Source organism: Eulemur rufifrons, chromosome 10 (genome assembly GCF_041146395.1).
Source record: "Eulemur rufifrons isolate Redbay chromosome 10, OSU_ERuf_1, whole genome shotgun sequence".
NCBI lineage: Eukaryota > Metazoa > Chordata > Mammalia > Primates > Lemuridae > Eulemur > Eulemur rufifrons.
This window is the reverse complement of record NC_090992.1, coordinates 30441539-30466302: the sequence shown is the minus strand read 5'-3', so window position 1 is coordinate 30466302 and position 24764 is coordinate 30441539. Positions and strand designations below refer to the sequence as shown.

General features: G+C 46.7%; 1 protein-coding gene across 1 annotated transcript; it reads right to left on the bottom strand.

Annotated features, from left to right (window-relative positions):
• Positions 1 to 757: 757 nt before the first annotated feature.
• LOC138393000 (proton-coupled amino acid transporter 1-like) lies at positions 758 to 23874 on the bottom strand. The gene is made up of 10 exons (XM_069484002.1): positions 23675 to 23874; positions 19792 to 19882; positions 16999 to 17087; positions 15809 to 15904; positions 13855 to 13939; positions 11762 to 11980; positions 8653 to 8751; positions 6673 to 6839; positions 2662 to 2831; positions 758 to 1083 (listed from the first exon to the last, which is right to left on the bottom strand). Exons 1-10 carry the CDS (start codon positions 23872 to 23874, stop codon positions 758 to 760), a joined length of 1542 nt encoding a protein of 513 aa, XP_069340103.1.
• Positions 23875 to 24764: the final 890 nt, after the last annotated feature.

The window sequence follows — 24764 nt, the reverse complement described above, 5'->3', positions numbered from 1 at the left end:
TCTATGTTATCTTGGAAATTACTGAGTGTCCTTAAAACTGCTATTTTGAATTCTTGGTCAGAAAGTTCACATATCACCTTTGCTCTAGCGTCAGTCGCTGATTCCTTGCTTTGTCTGCTTGGGAAGGTCATCGTTCCCTGTTTGCTGTTATTTCTTGTGGATGTACATTTATATCTTTGCATCGAACGATTAGTTATTTCAGTCTTCTCTGTACTTTTTTTTTTTATTGGATATGTCTGCTTAGAAATCCTTAGTAATTTACCTGCTGAATTTTTTTTCCTGCTAGGTCACTAATTCCTTTTTAGCACTAGAAGGTGTCTTAAGCCTAAGTTTGCCTTGGCTGCCTGTCCTGAATGGGAGAGGTCCCAAAGGGGATACTCCAGCAGAGTGGGAAAGTCAGTTGGAGGTTTGTGCCCAGGGACCTGTGGAATGTGTCTCCTATGGTGTGGTGCTGCTGAACAGCAACTCTGATTTGGCATCTCCTTTGGCCAAGTAACAGCATAGTTTCCAGGGCTAGGTAGTCCCATTCCCTCCTTTGTTTCTGGCTATCCTCAGGGACATTTTCCCCCTCCGGCATTTGTGATACTTAGGCTTCCAAGGGGACGTGGCCCCTCAGATCTGGTGGGAGAAAATGACAGAGCTCAGGATTAGAACTCAGATCCTCTGACCCCATTCCTGTGCTCTCCACCCAACACCATGGCGGTCTCACAAAAATACACATATTAGCAATTAAAGAAAAATCTTTGTTCAAACAAGGCTAGAATGTCAGTTTAGGAAGTGAAGAGGGAAGTGTTGAATTGAAAATTGGTGACTGATCCAAGGTGCCAGTGGCATTGGGAAAGGGGAGAGAGTCTCCTGACTTGATCAGCTCTGTGAGGGCCTGGTAGGTCCCCACCACGAAGCCCACGAAGCCCAGGACGCTGATCAGGGCATCTTTGGCGATGGTGAGGGGGCTCATGCCCTCTGAGTAGTAGGTGGAGATCTCCAGGAGGGGCGGGATGATGAGGGCCAGGGCGCTGCTGCTCACAGAGCCCACCAGGGACAGGACCAGGTCGAGGCGGGGGACGAGGATGGCCAAGATGCCTGCAGGGAAAGAAGACACCTGGTTTCCAATCGCCCTGGAGAGGACCATACCTACAGTTAGACTCCTAGCATGGCAGAGCATTGAAAAACATTTCATAGGACCACTGAGGGATATCTCCGTGTCCTGTTGATAATTCTGTATGAGGACAGGATATTTTGGCAGGGTATGAAAGAAAATCCAAATTAAAGATGGTTGTGTCAGAAGTATCTAAAAAGGAGCCAGAGGCATGAGGAGTCGGACTCCAGTCACATACACACTCAGATAGAATTTGACCTGTTGAATTGATCCAAATGGTTAAAGCAGCTGCATTTGATTGGAGTTGTTTGTACTAGGCCTGATCACCAGCCTCCTGGAGAGGTAGTTACACCGAACCAGACTGATCATCAATGAAAGATCCTGAGCCGATAACTTGCCATCGTCAATCCTGGACTGTGCTAAAACCTTCCAGATATGTAAACTTCAAGCCCCGTCTAACCTTCCTGGATGGAACACGATTTAGCTGCTTGCTAGATTGGTGTCTCCTGAATTGCAATTCCTGAGACCCTGATAAAAACACCTTTTCTTTTGTTTGCTGCTTTGCGGTGTTGATCTTATGTCTTATTAGTAGACACGGGGTAGCTTCAGTGTCGCCGTGCTGAGGCAGGGATTTGGTAAAGCCTGAAGTACAAATTTTCAACCTCTGATATTTTGTAAAATTACCAAGCAGTACAGGAAGCAGATTCTTCACACTGTTCGTGAGCTTTGTCTCCCTTGCACCCCTGAGGTCTGCCTAGGAGTGCGGCACGCTGAGGGAGGAGGAAAGGAACGACAATGTCTCTTTAACCATCACACGGAAAGGCAAGTTGGTGTTTATAGGTTTTGATGTCTTAATAACAAAATGTCCTCTGAGCCAAAAATGACAGTAAATTTGCAGCTCTACCAAATTAATTGAACCTGAGGAGGGCGATGCGAGAAGCCCGGTTTATAGCCAGCCCCTCAGATGCCCAGAGGAAAGTTTGATAAAAAGTAGGGAACAATTTCATTTCTGTTTTTCTGCTCCATCCAGGTTGCTAGGTTTATAGTTACTATTAAAGCTAAAGATGGGCCAGAGGCACCATCCCTCTCACTGTGCGGGGGTCTTGGTGGCCTGTCAATCGGAACGCCCTGACTCTCCTTGCCCCCCAGACGGGCATGCGCGATTGGACTCTCTTGCCATAGAATTTGCGTCTTGAGCATTGAGCTGAAGAACAGAAAAGATTTGGTGGAAATTTATCCCAGAGGCAGAATCCCTTAATTCCTCTGACTTCGATCTCAAGCTCTGCCTGGTCCCTGTCTTTTTCAATGTCTACTTCCTCAGCTTTTCCTTTGAGTCCGTGAGCCACCTCTAAATCCCTCTGTTTTAGCTTAAGTTGTCCTGTTGCTTGATACCAAAGAACCTAACTGATGTGCTTCTCTTAGGTTCGACTTAATTCCATAAACATTTACTGCGCCTGGAATTTTGCACTTGCTCCAGGGAGGTCCTACTGGCCCGACTGCTGTAAACTCCCGGGGCCTGGTGGAGGGGCAGGAAGGAGCAAGGCCGCCCGCCTTCTACTCACATGTCAGACAGACCATGGCCGTGCGGACGCCCAGGTCCACCGCGAAGGCCCAGCGGTTCGGCACCCGGGACACAGCAAAGGGCACGATGATCTCCGCAGGGACATAGAACTGCAGGGGGTAGGTGAGGCAGATGCCGCCCAGGTAGAGGAGCTTGACAGACTGGTACAACCTGCGGGAGCCAAAGGGGTTCAGGAAAGATCCACGCACAGACACCAGGAGCCTCTGGGGGACCCACGAGGGATCGCAGGGAGAGCTCTCAGGCCGCAGCGTGAGGCACAAATTGGGAATCATCAAAACTGCTTTGATAACTCGCTAATCACCCCAAAATACAGCAATGTGTTACGTGGGGGCATATCTCTAGGCAATGGAGACTCACTCTAGGAAGGGCATGAAGGTGCCAAGACCTACAGAGAAGATAGTGGGTTCATGTTTCCCATCTCAACTCCTCCGGGGACATCTGTTACCTGAGTGGTGAGGTGGGGGAAACTGCCTGCACTTTAAAAACAGCTCTCCGTTTTTCATAATTGAATTTGCAGAAAGTCAGAGAGTGAGTGATGTATATGTTGGAAAAATTACTAGATTGAGTTTCAGGAGACCTGGAATCCTAACTCAGCCTCTACACCTAAGTATCTAGGTCTCTTTACTTTCCTGGACTTTATTTGCCTCATCTGTAAAATGGGGATGTACTCTGTACCTGCTAAAAGGCAGGAGCTGGATCTGATGGTCTCTGAAAGTCTATGATTATGCAATACTAACCACATGGGACTAATTTTAATCAAGAATAGAAAAAATAACACTGCTTTTTAGTGGACATAAGGCAGGGGAAAGATTAATGATACGTTATTCCATTGCTCAAAGAGCCTTTAATCATGTCTCGTTGCCTACAAGAAAGAGTTCCAAACTTGAGCCTGGGATTCGAAGCCCATCCTGCTTCAGGTCCAGTGGCTCTAATTGTCTGGTATGGTCACCACGCGGAGAATGTTGTCCCTCCCTCTCCACCCTCACATGCGCGATGTCGTAACTACACTAGACACTCAGAGCCATTGCCCAAGCACGCGATGCACCTTCACAATCCGTGTCTTTGCACGTGCTGTTCTCTCTGCCAGGAATGCCCTTTCCCTCCCGTTGTCATCTGTCACATTCCTGTCCATTGTTCAAGTCTCAGAGGCTTCTGTGATGCCTCCCTGGTCCCTGCTCAGGATTAATCTGCCTCCTTTTGAGTTCCCACAACACTAGTCCTCACCCGTGTTACAGAGCCTCTCGCATGGAGTATGAGTTGGTGTGTGTGCACCAGCCTTTCCATGAGGCTAGGGAGCGTGGCCAGACCATGGCAGCACTCCCCTCCCCCGGCACCGGGTCTGCACGTGGTAGATGGGCTGCGACAGGGATAAAATGAGATCATGCCTGGACACCACTTAGCACATGCGGAGCGCTCAGTGCATGCCTGCTATTCTTTCTTCTCCTTCTTCTTCCTAAGGGTGGGTGTGAATGACTCAGAATATTAAATCCAGGTTATTATATTTTTATCTAAATCTTTATTAATTTATATGTGAGATGAAAAATGTGGATTTCAATTCTTTAGGGCCATTCATTTACTGTAGTAGCCAAAAATCAATTAGGGATCATGTACAAGGAAAAAAAAATGTATATTGGCTTAGATTTTTTTTTTTTAAAGAAAGATAAATGATACATACAGGACCGCATGTTTAGGGAAATATAATACGAACCCAAACTTAGTAAGTTAATTCTATGTGACAGTCACTGTGCTAAGCTCTTTCCTTGGATTCACACTGATTACTTGACTACAACCCTATGAAGCAGGTACTGTTATTGTTCCCTTTTACAGGTGAGGAAGCTGAGCTTTTGATAGGTGAAATAATATCTCCAAGGTCAAGCAGTTAGCAAATGGGGAACATGGACTTAGACCCAGATCTGACTGACTCCAGCAATCACAGTCTCAAGCATTCTGTAAAGGCCCGGCTAGAACGTCCCTCCGTTCAGCCGAGTTCTCTGTTACCCGCCATCCCTGTCCGTGACAAGAATGATGTGAGAGAAGAAGGAGTATTTCCTGGGCCATGAGCGCCTTGGCCAGAGCAGTGTCTGTCCACATGGACTTCCCTGGGGGCCTGGTAACATCACTCACAATTATCACCCGGTCCCATTTGTAGTTTATAAAGCACCTCCATAACTATTACCTTGCGTGATCCTTACACCAGCTCCTGTCTCCCGGAGGACAGCTCTCAGCTGTGACTCACCGCTTGGAACTTCCCACCCAGCCTCTCAGGTCCAAATGCTCTCTGTTGCATTCACCCCGTGCACAGAAACAGAGCACATTTCCAGTGAGGATGGTAACGTAGGAGCACACGGTGGGGGCAGAACAAAATGGGGGGTCTATGCCTGGGAATCTGAGTGCTTTTAGAAAGTCAGGATATTGAGCAAAAGGGGGAAGACACTGCTCGCTACCCCATAGTGATGTTCCACTCACCACCCTTTTCAGTGGTCCCCATGGCTTGCCTGTCTTACTGAGAAGTGGTAAGAATGTCAAATGGTTTGTGGTCCCCAGATGTCACTGTAATTATTGTGTGTTCTAATGGACATTGGCTGGATTAAGGGACCCAGCAACCATTCACCTCCTCAGTTAGCAGGAGTCTCCCTGTGCCCACTCTCAGGCCACCAGGTTCAGGGCGTCCCCCCACCCCAGCAAGGCAGTGATCCAGGCACAGCCGATCAGCGTGTTTCATCTGCACTTGGTCCGGGAGTGGACACATGACCCTGGCTGGGATGATCAGAATTTATCCCAAGGCCTTTAATGGACCTTGTGGAAAAGACAAATTTTCTTTACAATGGGCTGTTGAGAGAAAGGCCTGTAACTGAGGGGGTGTTAGCAGTCGCCTGTCACTGTGTGTGTAGGAAGAGAATAAAGTCTACACAGAGAAGAACAAACTGAGAGATGGAGGGAGACCGAGTTCTGATGATACCACTTAATAGCTGGATCCAGCCGTGCCTGAAGCTAGAAGCATACATATATTAATACTTCTCTTTTCTTTTTGTTTTAAAACTTATATGCCATTTGGACTGGTCTTTAGTCACTTGCACATGAAAGAGACTCAACTGATACATCAGTTAAAGCTGAGAGGACACTTAGAAATCACTTAGTCTAACATGTACCCGAATGTTTATAGCAGCACAATTCACAATAGCAAAGATGTGGAAACAACCCAAATGCCCATCAATACATGATTGGATTAGTAAGCTGTGGTATATGTATACCATGGAATATTGCTCAGCTATAAGAAATAATGAAGATACGACATCTCTATGGTTCTCCTGGAGAGAGTTGGAGCCCATTATATTAAGTGAAGTATCCCAAGAATGGAAAAACAAGCATCACATGTAATCACCAGAAAATTGATTTCCCTGATCATCACCTAAATACACATCTGGGAATGATACCAATCGGATATCAGACTGAGGTGGGGGGTGGGGGAGGGGATGGGTGTATGCCTACACAATGAGTGCATTGCGCACCGTTTGGGGAATGGTCACGCTTGAAGGTGCTGACTCGGGAAGGGGGGTGGGGAAGGGAGGGATATATACCTACATGATGGGTGCAATGCGCACGACCTGGGAAACAGACACGCCTGGAGCTCTGACTTGGGGGGAAAGGCGGTACATGGGCAACGTATGTAACCTGCAATTCTGTATCCCCCATAACAATAAGATGAAATAAAAAAAAAAAAAGAAATCACTTAGTCTAATCCCATTGCTTGATAGCTAGGGAAACTGGGGTATAGAGAGGAGAAACAGCTTGCCCAGAGCACAGGACTAGTGGCCATGGTGGACAAGAACCCAGGGCTCTTCATTTACCTAGCCCACCTCTTCCCACGGTGCAGTTTCCTGGCTGGCCTCTCTTCTCTTGCTCCTCTCCTCTGATGAGGGAAGCTAAGCCAGCCCTGCCCCGCACGTCATCCTAGAGCCCAGTGTCCATAAGAACTTTGGGCTGCACTCACCAGCAATTGGGGAGGTTGAGGGTAATGCTCGCCTGGGTGGTGGCCCCAAACTTGAGGTAGCCCAGGGCCCCAAGGCTTATGTACAGGACGATGATCGCGAACATCCCCCCGTAGAGGACAGGTGGAAACTGGGCACGGTGCTGCATCTTGTTTTCCAGAGGCAAAACCTGCAAACAGAGGGGACACGAGCAATTACACAGGGCTTCCTACTGATGTAGAGACCCCGTTTACCCACTGTTTGTTATTCTAAATTCATAGATCTCAGTCATCAGAAAGCTCAAGAGGAAAAAAAAACCCCAAAAAACTCCAAGACACCGTGAGTCATTAAAAAGACCTTAAAAGTCTTTTAGCCCAACCATCCATACTTGAGTATCCTCTTCCATGCCCAGGAAGGGCTCTGCCTCTGAGTAACTTTGTGGCCCATGGATGTTGATGATCATTAATATCATTATTGTTACAGAAAATCACGGGAATGTGTAAGCGTGTGTCTTTGCAGGAGTTGTGCTTCCACACTCTTCCCACCAGAGGGAGCTCCATCTCAATTTCAGGTGGAAGGTAACCTTCCAGCAGTAATACGTGTGTGGGCTGCAATATAATTTTGGATTCCTTTTGCTTGGGGGCGGGGGGGGGGGTGGAGAGGAGAGTATCTTATATATCAGAATATATGACAGCTTCTGAACAAAGGATAGAAAATAGGTAGAGATTGCACTGGCACCAGGACTGAAGAAACCTCAGTTTCCTTATTTGTGGTGTGAGTTAGTTGTTCAGAAAAATCTCTGCTTGCTTATGCTTTAATCCAGCCCTAGCTGTCTATGATCTGTAATTCTGTGTTCCACAGTGGTAGTGTGGGAGCATCAGCTCCGAATAACACAATCCTGTCGGAGGAGAACTAAAAGGGAAGACCAGAGCAGAATCTGAGAGGGGAAACGCACTGGTCTAGGGGCTAGAAGGTGAGGCTTTAAGCCCCGGCTTTGGAATCTGACAGCCCTGTGCTCTTGGACGGCATTTCCAGCCCTCAGTTTCATTATCCGTGCGTGGATGTGAGTACCACTTCCGCCGGGGACAAATTTCTGATCTATCTCTTTATTTAGCTTTTTATTTTGAAATATTTTAGCCTTACAGAAAAGTTGCAAGAATAGTACAGAGAACCCCCATATACTTTTCACCAGTTCCTCAATATTAGCGTGTTTGCTTTATCATATTCTTGTCTTCTCTGTGTGTGCATATATTTATATTTTTTTCTGAGCTATGTAAGAATAACAGATTGGTTTTAAAGATTGTATTCTTTTGTGATTTCATTCAAAGTGTTCAGAGGATAAGAAATATTTGAAAAGCATTGCTAAATGCTTGACTGCATTGTTGACTTTTTAAGTAATTTTTCTTATGCTGGATTAAAATAGTCCTAGCACCGAAAGGGACTGATTAAAGGCATACCAAATTAAACAGTCATTTTTTTATATGAAGATCATAAGTGCTCAAGTAGGTTGACTTGTTATCAGGGATTTGTCACCCAGAGGTTTTCAGTTCTCCCATTTTACAGATGGATAAAATGAGGCCCACTTAAAAGAGATTTGCCCAACATTCCACAACTTTCTATCAGATATTTTTTCCTAGCACATTAGCATTCTTTTACATACACTTGGTAAGGACTGGTGAAGCAAAATAATCATCATCCTGATTTACTTTGTGCCTGGCAGTGTGCTAATCGTTTGGCCTACCTTATTTTATGGAGTCCTTACAACATCCTTGCTTTGTAGGTATTCTAATCTCCATTGTACAGATGAGAAAACTGAGCCTCAGGGAGATTTTTTTTTCTTAAAAAAGAAATAGCTTATCCCAGATCACACAGCATGAAAGGACAAAAGCAACAGTATTCAAACCCATGTGTGTTGGGCTCCAAAGCCAGTACTCTTCATCCAGCCTGTACAGCTTCCTCCCTCCACGTCGGGGTAGGGGGCACGCTCCCATCTCAAACCTTACCACGCCGATACCTTCAAAGGCAAAGACCGCTGTCCCGAAGAAAAGGGGGTAGGTCTTCCAGTTTGCCACCAGAGGCAGGCTGCTGGCGTCCGGGATTTCCTGATAGACAAACCCGGGACAAATGGTCATGGTTACCATAGAACTGGACGTGAGAAAATACAACAGAAATACAGCAAATGGAGAAACAGCCAGCCAGCAGCCAGCAGCCAGCAGCCAGCGGTGCTGGACTTTCTGCTGACCTTCACCATTTGGGGGACAGACTTTCTTTAAGAGGACAGAGGCAGCAGGAAACCCCCAGACTCAGGGAGGAACTGAGAGTAAGGGGGGCTGAGCTCTAGGGCTGAGGTCACCAAGCGTACGTCGGGACCTCAGTTTCTCCACGTGCAAAGTACGGTGGGGAATTGGGGCTGGGGTGGAAGTTGGCTCCCTCTGCCCCGCTCTGGAGCTGGCTCCTGGGGTCAGCAAGAAGCTGAGGTTGCTGGATGGCCAGGGGTGCTTAGGGAGGGAGAGGGAAGGTCCTTAGAAATGCTCTGCTCTGATGCCTTGTACACACGGGAGCCTGAAGCCCAGACAGATGCTAGTAACAAGGCTCCTCATCTACGAAGATAATATAAGCAGAAATATTTCTTTCATTCTTCTGATGGGCCACGCACTGTGTTAAGTGCTTTAAACACACTGCTTAGTTTTCACTACAGCCCCACAAAGTAGGGATTATTGTCTTCATTTTAAGGGTAAGGCAATTGTGGTGCAAAGCACTCTGGCTTTATTTAGTTTCTCCTTCTATAAAGCGAGGAAGTTGAACTATTAATAAAACAGCACGTCTGAAACTTTTCTGTGCCACTTACATTATTTTTCTCATGAAGTTAGTATTTTAAAATTAAATTGATTTTTAAAAAGAAGCATTCTAATACAATTCTTAGTTGCCATGAATAGAAGAGAACATAATAATTTAAGTACATAATTAAGAAAATAAACAAGCGTTATCCATCTCCTCCCTAAACTCATTACACATAGCACCGAGGCATGGAAATACACCTTGAAAAACCACTGAATTAATTAAATGACTTTTAAGTCCTGTCCTATCTCTGATTCTGTAAGAACGCAGAATCCTGGAATCTGATGAGGCCTGACAGCTTGAGAGCAAGCTCTTAAAGAGACACCAGCCACGAAAAGGAACATCACTAAAAATCCGCTAGCCAACAAGATGACCTCCGGGACATTTACAGCAACTGGTCCACAGGAGTCTCTGAAGATCCTTTATTCTGTCTGGGAGAAAGGAGAAGAAACCTTCCCAGCCAGGGGCTGGTGAGTGGATGACCCTTTCCTGGGGGACGAGTTGGGGGAGGCAGGAAGGTGTATTTTTGTTGTTGCCCAGGAAGGAGGGGGTCTTTGGGAGGTGGAGACTATCTGCGGAGTCTGCATCTAGCCTCTGTCTGTGTCCTTACCTTGCTTTTGGCTATTAAAAAGAAGAAACAGTGACAACCAAAAATGTCTCCAAAAATTGCCAAATGTCCACGGGGGGCACAATCACTCCTAGTTGGTACCCACTGGTCCAGAGTCTGTACTTGTACCCACTAAACTGACTCTGCTGCGTCCCTAAGCACTGCTGGGTTCTCACCAGTAGTTTTGCACCAAAACGGCCGAACAAGGTGGCAATTCTTAGCCCTGGTTTAAAAGCATGGCTTCCTGAGGCTCACACGGCTCGTGAGTTGCAAAGCCAGGACTCATACTCACATCTCAGGCCTCTCGTTTATGGATTCCCACCCATGACGGGTGTCGGGGGCAGTTTTTGTGTCTCATAAAAGAGCAAAGCTGAAGGCTAGGGATGGCCTCCGCTCAGTCTTCACTCCTGATTTCTTTTAATTTCTCCAAGGCTTTGCCGTGGGGGCCTGCAGGATTATCTGCTCAGCAGCCCTCCCCGACATTCCTGCAGCGACCTGGCCCCGCTCTGCGTGAGGTCTGGTTTCCGCAGGTGTTTCCCTGCCTGGAGTAGATGGGTTCGTGGGTAGCACCTGATCCGATTTTCCTGGATTTGGGGACCTGAGAGAACACCAGATTTGTCTCCTTCTGGTGACGGAAATGGTAAAATGCAAGACCCAGAAGCTGTGGGCAGAGCTGGTTCACATCAAGAGAGGAACAAAGCCAACATACACAGAGCCGAACTGAGCAGAAGTGTCGGAGGCGTCTGTCTGCCCCTGGCTTGAGGTCGCTTCCAAGCCCGAACGCAGCAGCATCCTTGAAGCTCTGCTGTCCCATGATGCTTCCCAGCATCTTCTAATACAGTCCCCTCTCTCCCTCCAATTACTTTTTGAGTTGAACTAAAGTCCTTATTACAGTTTTTCCCCTGATAACAAATTATCTGCTTATTGGAAAAAACCAAACCCAAACAAAATCTTCTTAACGTCAGTAATCTGCTCCTGAAAATCTGCTGATCTGTGCAAAAGAGCTGATAACCAAGTTCCTGTTATTTTAAACGGCAAAAATTATGTCACATGACCCATCAACCCCCAATACTCAGACAATTCTTAAAATGTAGCTAAAACTCGGTAAAACAGCTATATGTAAGTAATAAACTATGATATTAATCTATAGATACTTAAACTTTGATACTGAACACAAGTGAATGCAGTTGTTACAAGAAATTGTTCTGTCTCCAGTTCACATCCTCTTTGTGGACACTTGTTCACTTTCTAAACGGCCTGTGTGAGGTCTAATGTTTGACCGTATCTGGGACGTCAGACCATGTCAGAAACGTCTAGAGACATTTTCCCATGGGTTGTTTTGTTAAACAGGTTGTATTGCATTATAAACGTACATGGAAAAGCAGAGAGAGAGAGAGAGGCTCATTCTATGAAATTGGAGTATTAAAAAATTAAAGAGACATTCCATTAGGAAAATAGTGGAAGAAATTTTCTGTGTGCCAAACCTGTGTATATGTCAAACAATGCAGACATATATATAAGGAAACACATCTCAGCCTGAAACCTGAAATTTCGCTTTCTGCAGGAAATTGTTGTTGGCAGTCTGGAGGGTCGGTTTCCAGGCTTCTGCGCTATGTGCACACACAGACCGCACCCACCCCAGCTATGGCATGAGGTGGGCAACCTGCCTGGAGGAGGTGTTGGAAAATGAGGACGAGGCTTCCCAGCATGAGGACGTTGGCCAGCGCCGAGAAGGTGGACAGGGCGCGGAGGTTCCGGACGCACACCAGCGGTACCAGGAAGGGCAGTACCGACACCGCGTAGATGCGGGCATCCACGGTGGGAGTGGGGGTCACGACCCCTCTGCCCTGGCAGTTGGCTGTGGTCCCGTTGGCTGTTTCAATCACCTAAGAATAAGAAAGGCTGATGTGAACCTCTGCTGTGACCTGCCAGTCCCCACCTTCATGCCCTCCAGCTATTCCTGCCAACCTCCCACCCTTGAAAGGTTTCCTCTCTGCAGAACACTGTCCTTCTCACCCGACCTTCCCTTATTAGTGACTGCTCAGCCTTCAGAGCCAACATCCCCTCCAAACTCCGTCAGGCCCTGCTCTCAGAGCACCCAGCCCATTTCCTCGATAGGGTTTATCAGTTTGTAACTTTATATACTAGAATGATTATTGCTAAATATTTATCTTCCCCACTAAAATGTAAGTGTCCGGAGGGCAGGAACCTTATCCAGTTTGTTCACTGCTGTATTGCCAGCACTGTGACCTGCTCATGGTACATATTCAATATGGGTTCCTCTAACAAGCGAATGCATTAACTGAACAAGAGCATGTAGTGAAATTCTGAACAGAGACAGAGATGACTTAGACATCTCCTTTTTTTTTTTTTTTTCCAAATAAGGATTTTATTTTATGATGACAGAAAATATTTATGGTCAAAAATATAAAGAAGCAAAGAGAAAATATAAAGAGAGCAAAATTATCTTTGGAGACTCTCTTTATAGTATTGTTTATAACAGGAATAACATAAAATAAAATAAAATAGAAACAACCCAAATGCTTGGCATAAGGTTGTGGTGAATCAATTATGTACACTGAGTCCATGACATAGAATTAAGCATGAAAAAAAAGCAAAGAGCACATCAATATCAGAGTTTGAAAAAATGATTATTACAAATGCATGTTTGGATATTTAATGAAAAAATGCTGAAGCACTATTCACATACTTGTAATGTGCATTTTTGCAAGAGGAGAGATTTATTGGGACCTTGTCTATTTTATAATCTCTATACTATGGTTTGGTTTTGTTTAAGAAAGAGGTGTGTTGCTCTTGTGTTCTGAGGGGGGAAAATCAACCATAAAGATTTAAAAACGAAGACAAAAGATGCACCTGGAGATTCCTTTCAGAGAGGTAACGACTGTTAATATTTTAGAGTAGATATTATATTTCATGCATATGTACATATACATATGCAAATGTAATACATTTTCAAAAATGAGACCGAAGTGAACACAGTGCTTTGTAGCCTGCCTTCTTATGAGCTATGTCGCTTGAATTTCTCCCAGCACAAGAGTATGCAGAGCTATTTGCTGAAAAGACACACCTAACAAATACTTACCAAGTAGTTATTTTGTTTTAAGAGATCTGGAGAACCTTGTCTAGCCTCTGTGAGCTCACAGGTTAGGTATAACGGAGGAGACAGATGTGGACACATGAGTATTATATATTCAAGGGAAACTGTACATGTAATAAAACAGTAGGCTTGAATTGAGAAGGGGAAAATCAGGTGGTAATCCTGCTGTGTGGATCAGGGAACGACATGCAGAAGAGGAGGGCACTTAGGATGGGTGTGATTTGGATATGCGGAGATGAGAGAGTGGAGGAGGGAGGGCTTTATACATAGGAAGAGCAGCACGAGTAAATGTCCAGTGTTGGGTAAGGTGGGATATATTTGGGAACCGTAGATAGCTCAGACATGTTGGAGCATAGGACACATAGAGAGAGAAGTGGCAGATCAGATCGCCCGGTTCTTACGAGGTAGATTAAGGTGTTTGGAATATATCCTGTCCAACAGGTAGATAGTGAAGATTTTCAAGTTGAAAAAGCGTGCTTGTTTTTATCTGTTGATGCTGAGAGATAAGAACCTGGAGGGCCCCAAGCAAAGGCTGAATTGTCCGGGCTTTCACAGTCTTGGGTGATTTGGATGGAGCTGCTCAAAGTTCAAACTGGGCTATCTCTTACCATCTTGTATTCCTGCTTGAGTGCTCCGACCTACCTGTTTCAAGTTATCCGCCAGAAACATAAGGAACACACAGCAGAAGCCCAGCTGGTCCACAATTAGGAAAAAGAACACAATGTACCTGGGCGTTGGGAGGAGAAGATTATTTGTCATAAAAGGAAGGAAGGCAAAGAGAATATGGGGCCACCCATCTTGCTGGTGTTATCAGCCTCTATCTCACCTCTCCTGCCTGGCACCCTTGCTTCCTACAGCTGCAGGTAGGAAGAATTGCTGCAGCCTCAGACCTCCTCCAGCTCCAGCAGGGACAGGGACACCCTGGCAGGCTCATTACTCTTATGTTCAGGTATGTTTCCAGCAAAGCCTTTGTGCCCAGTTATGGAGTCATGAGGGCCTGCCTTGACCTCCCTGCACCATCATCTGCTGCCCACCCTCGTCTGCTTGGAGAAGGAGAGTTCTGTCCTAAACTCCAGCTGAGCTGGCTTGGACGCTGAACACTCTGCCTGGTCTTGGCCATCCCTTCCCCCACACTGAAGCTGCTTCCACTCTGCCCCTGCAGCCCACACTCCACACAGCAGCTAGACTCATCTTTTAGAGACTGTTGCTTATACCATGTCTTTCCTCTGCTTGCAACCTTTCTGGGGCTTCCGTCTGCTCTTGGGATAACATTCTGATATGTTAATTTGCCTGCCAGTTGCTGCCTGATTTGGCTCCTGCTTCCCTTTCCATTCTTCTCTTCCACTTCTTCTCCTCCCCACTATGCACACTTTGCCAGTTCCTGGAGTCCTCTGAGCTCTTCCCATCCCCCTGTCTTTTGCACACACCTTTCCCTAGGATGCTCTTCCCAACCCTCTTCAAATGGTCAACCCTCAGCTTAAACTTCACCTCCTCAGAGAGGGTTTCTCCAACCTTTCATAGCTCTTATCTTAACTCATAATTATACATTTGCTTCTTTTCTTATTTCCTGACTCTAGCAGGAGGTTTTAAAAACTCTATCGAGGTAGGGATCATGTCTATTCCATTCAGCTCTATCTCCCTGCACCTAGCATGATGCCTGGTCCATAGTGGGTACTCAGTCAATATTGTTTAATGAGGAGATGAATGAATTAATGAATGAATGGGTCCCTGGTTCTCTGCAAATGGAATGGAAAGTACACACAGTCTATCTGACTTTGAGTCCCCACGTGCTGCCTGGCATCCCCTGATGTCCAGGTTCAAGAGCCATCCCAGACTGCCCAGGAGCCCCCTTATGCTGATCCCCTTTTGGCTTGTGGCACCTTCTAGCTTCTGTGCCTTGGATGCTGCAGCCTCTAGAGCCGGATGGTCTCCACCAGCCAAGCACTCGAGGCCCAGCTTGCCTTAGACCCAGGCTCTTTCTGTTTTGACAGGTCACAAGTTAACAGAGCCAACACAGGTGAAGAAACACGTTCACTGAACACCCCAAATCACTCTTAGAATGAAATGTGGTGTCAAAATGCATTTCTTATAAATGATTGCTGGTAAATGTGTTACCAAAGCTGGACCTTTGCTGAATTGAGGATGATTTAGTATTCACGGTGACAGCAGTATCAAAATAAAGTCTTATCATTCGATCTGTTGCCGCCCAATGACTAAAGACTAGCGGCAGTGAGGTGAGGGGGAGAAAGGAGAGCTGGTGAAGAAAACGAAACAGCTCTGCTGTCAGAATGTCCCCTGACTGCTGAGAAAGGGGACTAGAAACTTTAGCTACAGGGATCAGTTCATCCACACTCAGGGTGGTCCAGCTGCAGAGGACCAGGAGTTGACCACAGTCATACAACACCATTGCTCGGAGTTGTGATTTTCAGCCCAGTCATGATTCACTCTGTACCTCTGGGTAAGTTGCTCCCTGTCCTTCAATTTCCCCATCTGTACTTATGGATTTCAGAAGCACCTGGCTCTGTCCCTAGAGGAATCCATCTAGACCCATGTGCAAGTCTTCTACCCCATTGCAGACCAGCAGAGGGCAAGGTACCTCCCCCAGCGGGCGTGGTTCTGGAGCCAGGCGCAGGGGCTGGCCTCCAGGGCATGCATCATGGTGTCCCCATAGTCCATAAAGGGCTTGCTGAGCCTGCAGGAGAGAGCACAGGGGACCGGATATTGTCAGGTTCAGAAGTATGTTCTGGTGAGAGAGCAAGACAGGACTTTCCCCAGCACAAGGCTGAATGGAAGGATGTGTGGTAGGAACCCTGGCAGAAGGGATAGATGCCTACTGGTGCCCACTGCGCTTCTCTCATTTCCCTGAAGGGCTCCAAAAATCATTTACTAACTGTAAACAAATATTTAGTGAGTGGTTACTGAGTACAAGGCATAAGGGTTTGTATCAGTGAATGAGATAGGCAAGGCCTGTCTTCCTGGTGCCATCAGTCAAGTGGATTAATGAGACTCATGTACTCACTGAACGCATGGGGACACTTAGGCCCAGAGGGGACAGAGCACCTGTCCAAAGTCACATAGTGAGCTGGGGGGCAGAGTCAAGACCTGACCTCAGGTCTTTTGACTCCCGCAACAATGATTTTCTTATGACACCTGCTGCCTCCCTGAGATCACACAGATTACTGGTCTTCATGCTCACAATGAAGATTATCATGCACACTACCCCTTGTACAATGCTTTTTACCAGGCGTGCAGGGGCTCATCCTCTTAAGGGTACATCAGAATTTCAAGGAAATGAGAAGGAAAGTGAATTTCCCCCTCCATTTAATTAAAAAATATAGCAGCAGTAATGCCTATTATAAAAAGGTCAAATGTACAGAAGTATAAAAAATGAATGTCCCTATGCACATCCTCCCCTGCCTCATCCCAAGCCAATTCTCCTCCCCACTTCTTTCCCCAGAAGTAACTACTTTTAACAGTGTGAAGTGGTTAAGTCCAGACCTTTTAAAAATATTTATTATAAACAATAAATGTATATAGCTTAGTTTTTAAAATCCTATAGCGGTGTCAAAAGCGTATCCAATATTATTTTTAAAATGGTGTGGAAAGTGAAAAGGACACTGCTTTTGTGACAGAAAAACTGAGAAACTCTTGGCTGGTGGGGTGTGCTCAAGGGGCTTGCTCTGGTAGAGATATAAAGACAGAAAGTATTATAGGAGACTGGGCAAGGCATGCTGGTTAGAGTAATGCAAAGAAAGTCCTGTGTGCCAGGGACTTGGAGGCTCTCACCTGCAGCAGAAGTGGCGGGCACACTTCACCAGGACCTCCATGCAGTGCACGGCCAGGAGGCCTATCACCAACAGGCTGACGGGACCCAGCTGCAGAGAAGGGTGTGAACAGAAGGAAGAGAGTTGAGTAGCTATGTGAGCATGAAAATCATGGGACAAAAATGGATTCGTTAAGAGAAAGAGAGGACAAGCCATAGGCTGGAAGGAAATATTTGCATAAGATACATCTAATGAAGGACTGCTCCCCTCTTAAAAGTCAGCAATAAGAAATCAATCTGATTTAAAAATGGACAAAAGACCTGGACAGCTGCCTCACCAAAGAAGATGGCAAATAAGCACATGAAAAGATGCTTTGTATCATGTCATTAGAGAATTGCAAATTAAAACTACAGTGAGGCTAGGCATGGTGGCTGCTTCTGTAATCCCAGCACTTTGGGAGGCCAAGGCAGCAGGATCGCTTGAGGCCAGGAGTTCAAGACCAGCCTGGGCAACATAGCAAGACCTCGTCTCTACAAAAATTTAAAAGTTAACTGAGCGTGTTGGCACGTGCCTGTAGTCCTAGCTACTTGGGAGGAGGCTGAGGCAGGAAGATTGCTTGAGCCCAGGAGTTCACATCGAGCTGTGCTCACCTAACTGCACTACAACCTGAGCAACAGAGCAAGACCTTGTCTCTTTAAAAAAAACAACAAAATAAAAAACCCTAAAACTACAATGAGCTACCACTGCACACCTATTAGAACAGCCAAAATCCGAAACACTGACAAACTGACAACGCCAAGTGCTGGCGAGGATGTGGAACAATAGGAACATTCATTCGTTGCTGGTATGAATGCAAAATGGCACAGCCACCTTGGAAGACAGTTTGGCAGTTTCTTATGAAATGAAATATACTCTTACCATATGATCCAACAATTGCATTCCTTAGCATTTACCCACAGAAGTTAAAACTTACGTCCACGTACTGTTTATAGCAGCTTTATTCATAATTGCCCCAACTTGGGGCAAGATGTCCTTCAGGAGGTGAGTGACTAAATAAACACGGGCATGTAGACAATGGAATATTATTCAGAGCTAAAAAGAAATGAGCTATCGAGCCATGAAAAGACATGGAGAAAATGAAAATACATCTTACTAAGTGAAAGAAGCCAATCTGAAAAGGCTACATATTGTATGATTCCAACTGTATGATATTCTAGAAAACGCAAAACTCCGGACTTAGTAAAAGGTCAGAGGTTGCCAGAGGTTGCAGGAGCGGGAGAGATGAAGAGACAGAGCACAGAGGATTTTTAGGGCAGGGAAGCTGCTCTGAAAGGTATTCTAATGGTAGATACATGCCATTAGATATTTGTCTACACCCATGGAATGTACAACACCAAGAGCGAACCCTAAAGCAGGCTGTGGGCTTGGGGGGGATGATGTGTAGGTCCATCGATTGTAGCGAACGTCCCACTCTGCTGCTAGATGTTGACAGTAGGGGAGGCTGGCGGCTCAATTTGGCCATGAACTTTAAAAAATAAAGTCTATTTAAAAACAAACAAAAAACGCTAAATGCTTCAGAAATATACACTAGGGGATTAAGAACTCTGCCCTTTGCCATTGATATTGGTACAAGGGTGTAAGTGGTCCCACGTGGACAGGCAGTACGACACCATGGAGAGCAGGCGGGGCTACCTGCTGCACTCTCCCGCTCACCCACCCCCTGCCTGGGAGACGGGAGTGGAGAAAGTAACAGTGAAAGCTCGTTATGTTAGACAGGACGTGGGTCTGGACATGGAGACACCCCGGTCACCTCTAGTAACACAGAGAACAATGACAGAGCCCGGAGCGTGCAGCAAGCCTGGTGGGGGTGTGTGTGGAGGTTTCAGTGACTCTGGAGGAAGAAAGGCAGAGGACAGGTTTCAGGGGCAAAACTGATCTCCAGAGACAAGCAGGCATTCAAGGGCAGACAATAGGGACTTCCACGTCAAAAGGGAAGAAAAAGGTGGCCACTCCACAAGACTGTCCAGAGAAACTTATGACCTTTTCTTCTTTGTTTTGAGTCTCAGACTCCTTTTTCATGAAATAAATTGATCCTCTTAGAAAAAGAACAGATAGGAATCACTAAACTTTGCCTTTAATTGAGGGCTATGGAATCCTAGGAACCACCTATAATCCCCTGGCCCGTGGAATGAATGAGATGAAAATAATCATTAATAAATTATAATAGTAGCAGTAGCAGAAACCATTCAAGTGTCAAGTGATCTAAAGTTTACAAAAATAACTTTACATGTATTATTTAATTTAATCTTTTTCATAAGTAAGTTGTCAATTCCTATTCTACAGGTGAGAAAACTAAGGCTCAAAAGAGCCAGGGGAGGTAGTGACTGCAAACGGGCAGAAGGTTTCTCTCTGGGGCCATGCAACTCGTTCTAAAATTAGACTGTGGTGATGGTTGCACAACTTTGTAAATTTACTGAAAATTTGCTTATGTGTACACTTAAAGTAAATAAATGTTATGGTATGTAAAGGCTATGTCAATAAAGCTGTTAAAAATAAACAGCCACGAAAAAGGGCCAAGGTGAGCTCAGGCAGCTTACAAGAGGCAGAGCAGAACTCAGACTTTCTGTCTCCAAGGTGTGCAGCAGAGTCAGCCTGTAAAGGGGACCCCTGAGAGAGACATCGTCGCAAGCACACTTGATGTCAAACCGTGTCCCCTGTCGCTTGAGTGAGGTGTGCTTTCGGGCAAGCGTAAGAGCACCAAAGACATCGCCACCCCACGTGGCCCCAAGTCAGGACCACTCCCAGCCCCTCTTACCACGATGCCTGCGTTCTTCATGGCCAGGGGCAGCCCCAGCAGCCCCGTGCCGATGTTGCCTTTCACGACGTGGATCAGGGTTTGCAGCCACCTGAGGTGGGGGAGAAGGGAGGCATGAGCAAGGTCACTGCTGACCTTGGCCCCAGAGCCAACCACTTGGGGAAGAGCTGGCAGGAAGCGTGCCTGCAGGGGCCTGGCGTAGAGACACTGTGTGCGTGTAGGGGACCGATGGATGGATGGACAGAGGATGGACGAATGGATGGATGGGATAAGGAAAAACAAAACCCTATGTGCCCTGAGTCTATATTTACAAAAACAGTATCTAGAAGGAGGGAGTGGATAGCTTCACTCTGCTCTGTAGAACACAGGCCGTACTTGGACTATTGGGCTTGGTTATTTTTTAAAATAAATAGTTCATCAAATAAAGTAGTATACATATGGCAAAAATACAAATATTACAAAAAGTAATATTATAAAAGTTTATAGAATGAAAAGTAAATCTTCCCACCTATGATTCCTGGACTCCCAATACCCCTTTCTAGAAGCAACCACTGCTAAGAGTTTCTCATGTATCCTTCCAGACGTTCACTCTCTCTCTCTCAATACGTACACATATAGACAGGTATGTACATATATATGTGTATATAAGTACATACACACTTTTACAGTGTTAAACTTACTTCTACATTAATTTTTTTAAAGAGGGAGATTGTGCATATCAGTGCATCATAGATGTGGCCCATTCTTCAATCTGTTTAACAGCTGCATAGTATTTTGTTGGCTGTATCATGGCTTGTTTACCCAGCTCTCTCTATTGGTGAGTAGTTTGTTTTTTGTCCAGTCTTTTGCCGCTCCAAACCAAGCTGAAATGAATAATTGTACACATCCAATTTCGTACGTATATGAGAGCTTGTCTGTTGGATACATTCTCAGAAGTGGAAGCAGTGGATCAAGGGTGTGTGATTTAAAATTTTGGTGGACACTGGCAAATTACTCCCCAAGGAGATGTACCCATTTGCTTCCCACCAGCAGAGGATGAGAGGGACTATTTGCACCTGTCCTGGCAACCATGACGTGTCACGCTTTTTGTCCTGGGCCGACCTGTGGAGAGTTGCAGCACTGTGTGGGGTTTGTTTGCACCCCTGGCTTGGTTCACTAATTCCCCACTTTATTAGGGTCTTGTCAGACTGACCCCTGTCCAGAGGTGAGAGCTCAGTGGCCAAGGCCCAGGAAACTGTGTCTCGGGAGTAGAGCCTGAAAGGACTTAGTGGAGGCTGGGACAGCCGTGCTCACACCCTGCCCCTCTCGGAAGGACTGCCATGGGGACGAGGGAGGAGACAGTGCCATGCGTCCAAGCGTGGAGCAAATGGCCAACTGGCAGATGCCACAGTGCAGCAACTTTCTCCCTACTCTAACAAGCACTCAGATCTCTGTCGGGTGAGCTCTTGGCCACCAGAGGTGTTCAAACAGCGACTGAGGTAGGCAGGATAAGGTTGACAACAGTCGGGATCTATTCCCACAGCCTTTTCGTGTGCCTTCCTCAACTGCAGAGGCGGGAAAGTGAACAGTTGCATCTAGACTCCTTGAAGCTACAGTTCTGGATAGAAAATAGGCAGGGCAAATGGGGTGGAAGCCATCTCCCTGCTGCGTTGGCTGTTTCTTGCCAGCAGGAGACGTTTTCTAGAGTGACCCAGGCTCCACTCCAGCTTCCAGGGGGTCCAGAGGCAGCTGCTGCAGCAGCCGTGGCAAATGCTGATCCCTGGGATGCAGCCGCAGGCAGCCTTACGTTCCTGACCTTGGTCCTCTGGGGCCTCCTGCGTCCTCCTTCTGGACTGTGGAGGAGGTGGAGGCCCACCTGGCGGGCCACTTCATAGACATGTTTCTGGGAAGTCCTGTCTAGACTCCCCGCCTCCAAGCTTTTTAATGGGTGTGTAAGCCCCTATTTCGCATTCTTAAATGTATTTCTAGCATTTTTTTTTTTTTTTTGCTTAAAATACTATGTTTCTTACTCTAAACCCTGACTAATAAGAGGTAAGGGTGTACAGGACAAGATGACCTCCGCGGTGTCGTCCTACTTGCAGTTTCTGACCTCGCAATATTGTCCCACAGCAGGAAAAGCAGTCTTCAAAAACCGTGTGTTTTCACTGAGGGAGGTGAGGTGATCCTAGCGGGAGTGAGGGGGGCCCAGCGCCCCGCTCGCGCCTGGCTGGTCTTCAAGCCCTGGCTGGCCGAGCAGAAGTGAGTGTGATGTGTTGCAGTGGCTCTTTCAGATGCATTGTTCTTTCTTCAGGAAAGAACACCTGGTTCTTTGTAAACACAATAAAAATACCTGCTTTTGCTGCTGTGGGACAATAACAATGGATGTGATTTTCACCACTTTACCTATGATTTTTGAAGTTCTGGCTCAGAGAGGGGGAGAGCTTGCCCAAGGTCACAGCTAATATGGGAGTAGCAACGCTGGGGTGGGAATCTGAGCGTGTTTTGCTGTGGTCTAAGCCACGTGTTTCCTGCAACCTCAGCGGCAATATTCTCTCTCCTCCTTTAAAATGCCTGACTTTTTCCTACTACAGCCAACGCTTGAACACTTACTAGAAACAAATCTCAAGCAGGCTGGCCTCTGAAACCTTCAAGGACAGATGATAGTCTATCTTTTAAAAGACCTCTGGCAATGACATAGCCTTTTGTAGAAACCCCTTCTAAGATCCAACCATACACATTCTCAAAAAAATTGTCCCTTCTGTGTAATTAAGAGGACGATAAAGAGGGTCCCTCTTTCATTCGTTTGTTCATTTTACAACCCTTTACTGATCCCCGTATGCTCAGGCTCTGCATCAGGCTTGGGAGGATTCAGAGAGAAATAAGGCCTGGTCATTGTCCTCAGGTTGCTCCTCTTGTGGGCAGCTAGTGTGACCCATGCTAGAATTAACTAGTCTTTTACTAAACCGTTACCATGTGCCAGGCACTGTCTGAGATGGATACTGTCATCGCTGTCATTCTGCTGGCGGAGGCGTGATCTGTCCTCTTCAGCGGAGGCACACAATGCTTAATGGCTGTCCTCAGTGGCAACATCACTTCTCCAAGGACCAGCTCAGCCTTTGCCACCTCTAAAACAAAGCCTTTCCCAATCGCAGCCTCTGGAAATAACTCCTTCCTTTTCGGAACCCTTGTAGAACACTGACTTTACTCTCTCTGGAATTTCCATTGCATGTGTTCAACATGTCTTCCTCCCTAGGCTGTCGGATCCTTAGCTGCGGGGCCCCGAGTGGCATATTGCGTTCGTCGCTGCAGCTCCATAGTTCCCAGGTGCTCAATGATGTGGAATGAATGGGCCTCTAAAGAGGTACGCTTAGGATTCAAAGCGTGAGCTTCAAGGAACACAACTTCTCTACACCTCTTTTTTTTTTTTTTTGAGACAGAGTCTCACTCTGTTGCCCAGGCTAGAGTGAGTGCCGTGGTGTCAGCCTAGCTCACAGCAACCTCAAACTCCTGAGCTCAAGCAATCCTCCTGTCTCAGCCTCCCGAGTAGCTGGGACTACAGACATGCACCACCATGCCCGGCTAATTTTTTCTATATATATTTTTAGCTGTCCATATAATTTCTTTCTATTTTTAGTAGAGATGGGGTCTCACTCTTGCTCAGGCTGGTCTCGAACTCCTGAGCTCAAACGATCCGCCCACCTCGGCCTCCCAGAGTGCTAGGATTACAGGCGTGAGCCACCGCGCCCGGCCTCTACACCTCTTTTTGCCCATCTTTCAAGAACAGGGAAGAGCCCATATCTAGCTCTTCGGGTTATTAGAAAGAAGGAAAAGAAATCCCCACAGAAGTTTCCAAGTACAAGATCTCAGGCCCAGAAGCTCCTGTAGGTGGGGAAAGGACACTTACGAGATTCCATTGGTCCCCTCCTGGCAGGAGGAGCCTGGGGCGGAGGAGCTGCTGCACCCTCTCTGGGGGCTGGTAGGGTATTCTTTGAGCTGCACCGTCCAGAGACCATCCTCGGGCGGAGGCACTCCCAGGCTCGGGCAGGTAGACACCTCGCTCTTCAGCTCCAAGCACTGGGTGTGCGAGGGGTTGTGAGCAGCCATGGCTTTGGCAGAGGCTTTGAGCAAGAACAGCTTTGCCCTGCAGCAGCTGCTCAACACAGCCCCCAGCTTTTGAGCCTTAGTGAGCTCAGCAGCTTTAATACAGCTCCACCCCCTTTACCCAGAGTGGCACAGACTCTGCTCCTTGGGAAGAATAATGGCTAAAGCATAAATGAATGGGTAAATGGGCTTCTCCTCCACCCCCACACAGGCTACTCACAGTGGCTCTAACAGTCTGTTCTTTCCCGGCTTCCTTCCTGCCAAAGCACTGATTGAGAGCTCACGCGCCAAGCACCTTGCCGGGTGCTGGGAACCCAGCGCTTGCAGGCAGCGCAGTCCCTGGCTGTGATGGACTTAGTTGGAAATCATGAATATTAATCATAGTTTCCCATCAATAAATTTTAAAAATTTCAACTGTGTTGAGCACTTTGAAGGAACGTGAAAAGAGGCCGTGTGTGTAACAAAGGCATCTGCCTGTGTAGAGGAAGTCAGCACAGGTTTCCCAAGGAAAGGGAAAAACCCCTTGTATCTTCACAATGGCCTCTTCACCTTCCTGCTCCCACTGCCATGGGGCTCCCCCTGAGGTCACTGCTTCCCTGAAGGCCTCCAAGAGCGGGCTCTGCTTCCCTCCCCTGCCTCATGTCACAGGGCCAGGAGGGGAGAGCATGTTATTCCTCATTGCTTTTATATCATTCATTAATCCTCCCTTCTCTCTAAGACTGCTGGCTCCTTTTTTTTTTTTTTTTTTTTTTTTAAAGTCAGAGTCTCACTCTGTTGCCCGGGCTAGAGTGCTGTGGCATCAACCTAGCTCACAGCAACCTCAAACTCCTGGGCTCAAGCGATCCTCCTGCCTCAGCCTCCCGAGTAGCTGGGACTACAGGCCTGTGCCACCA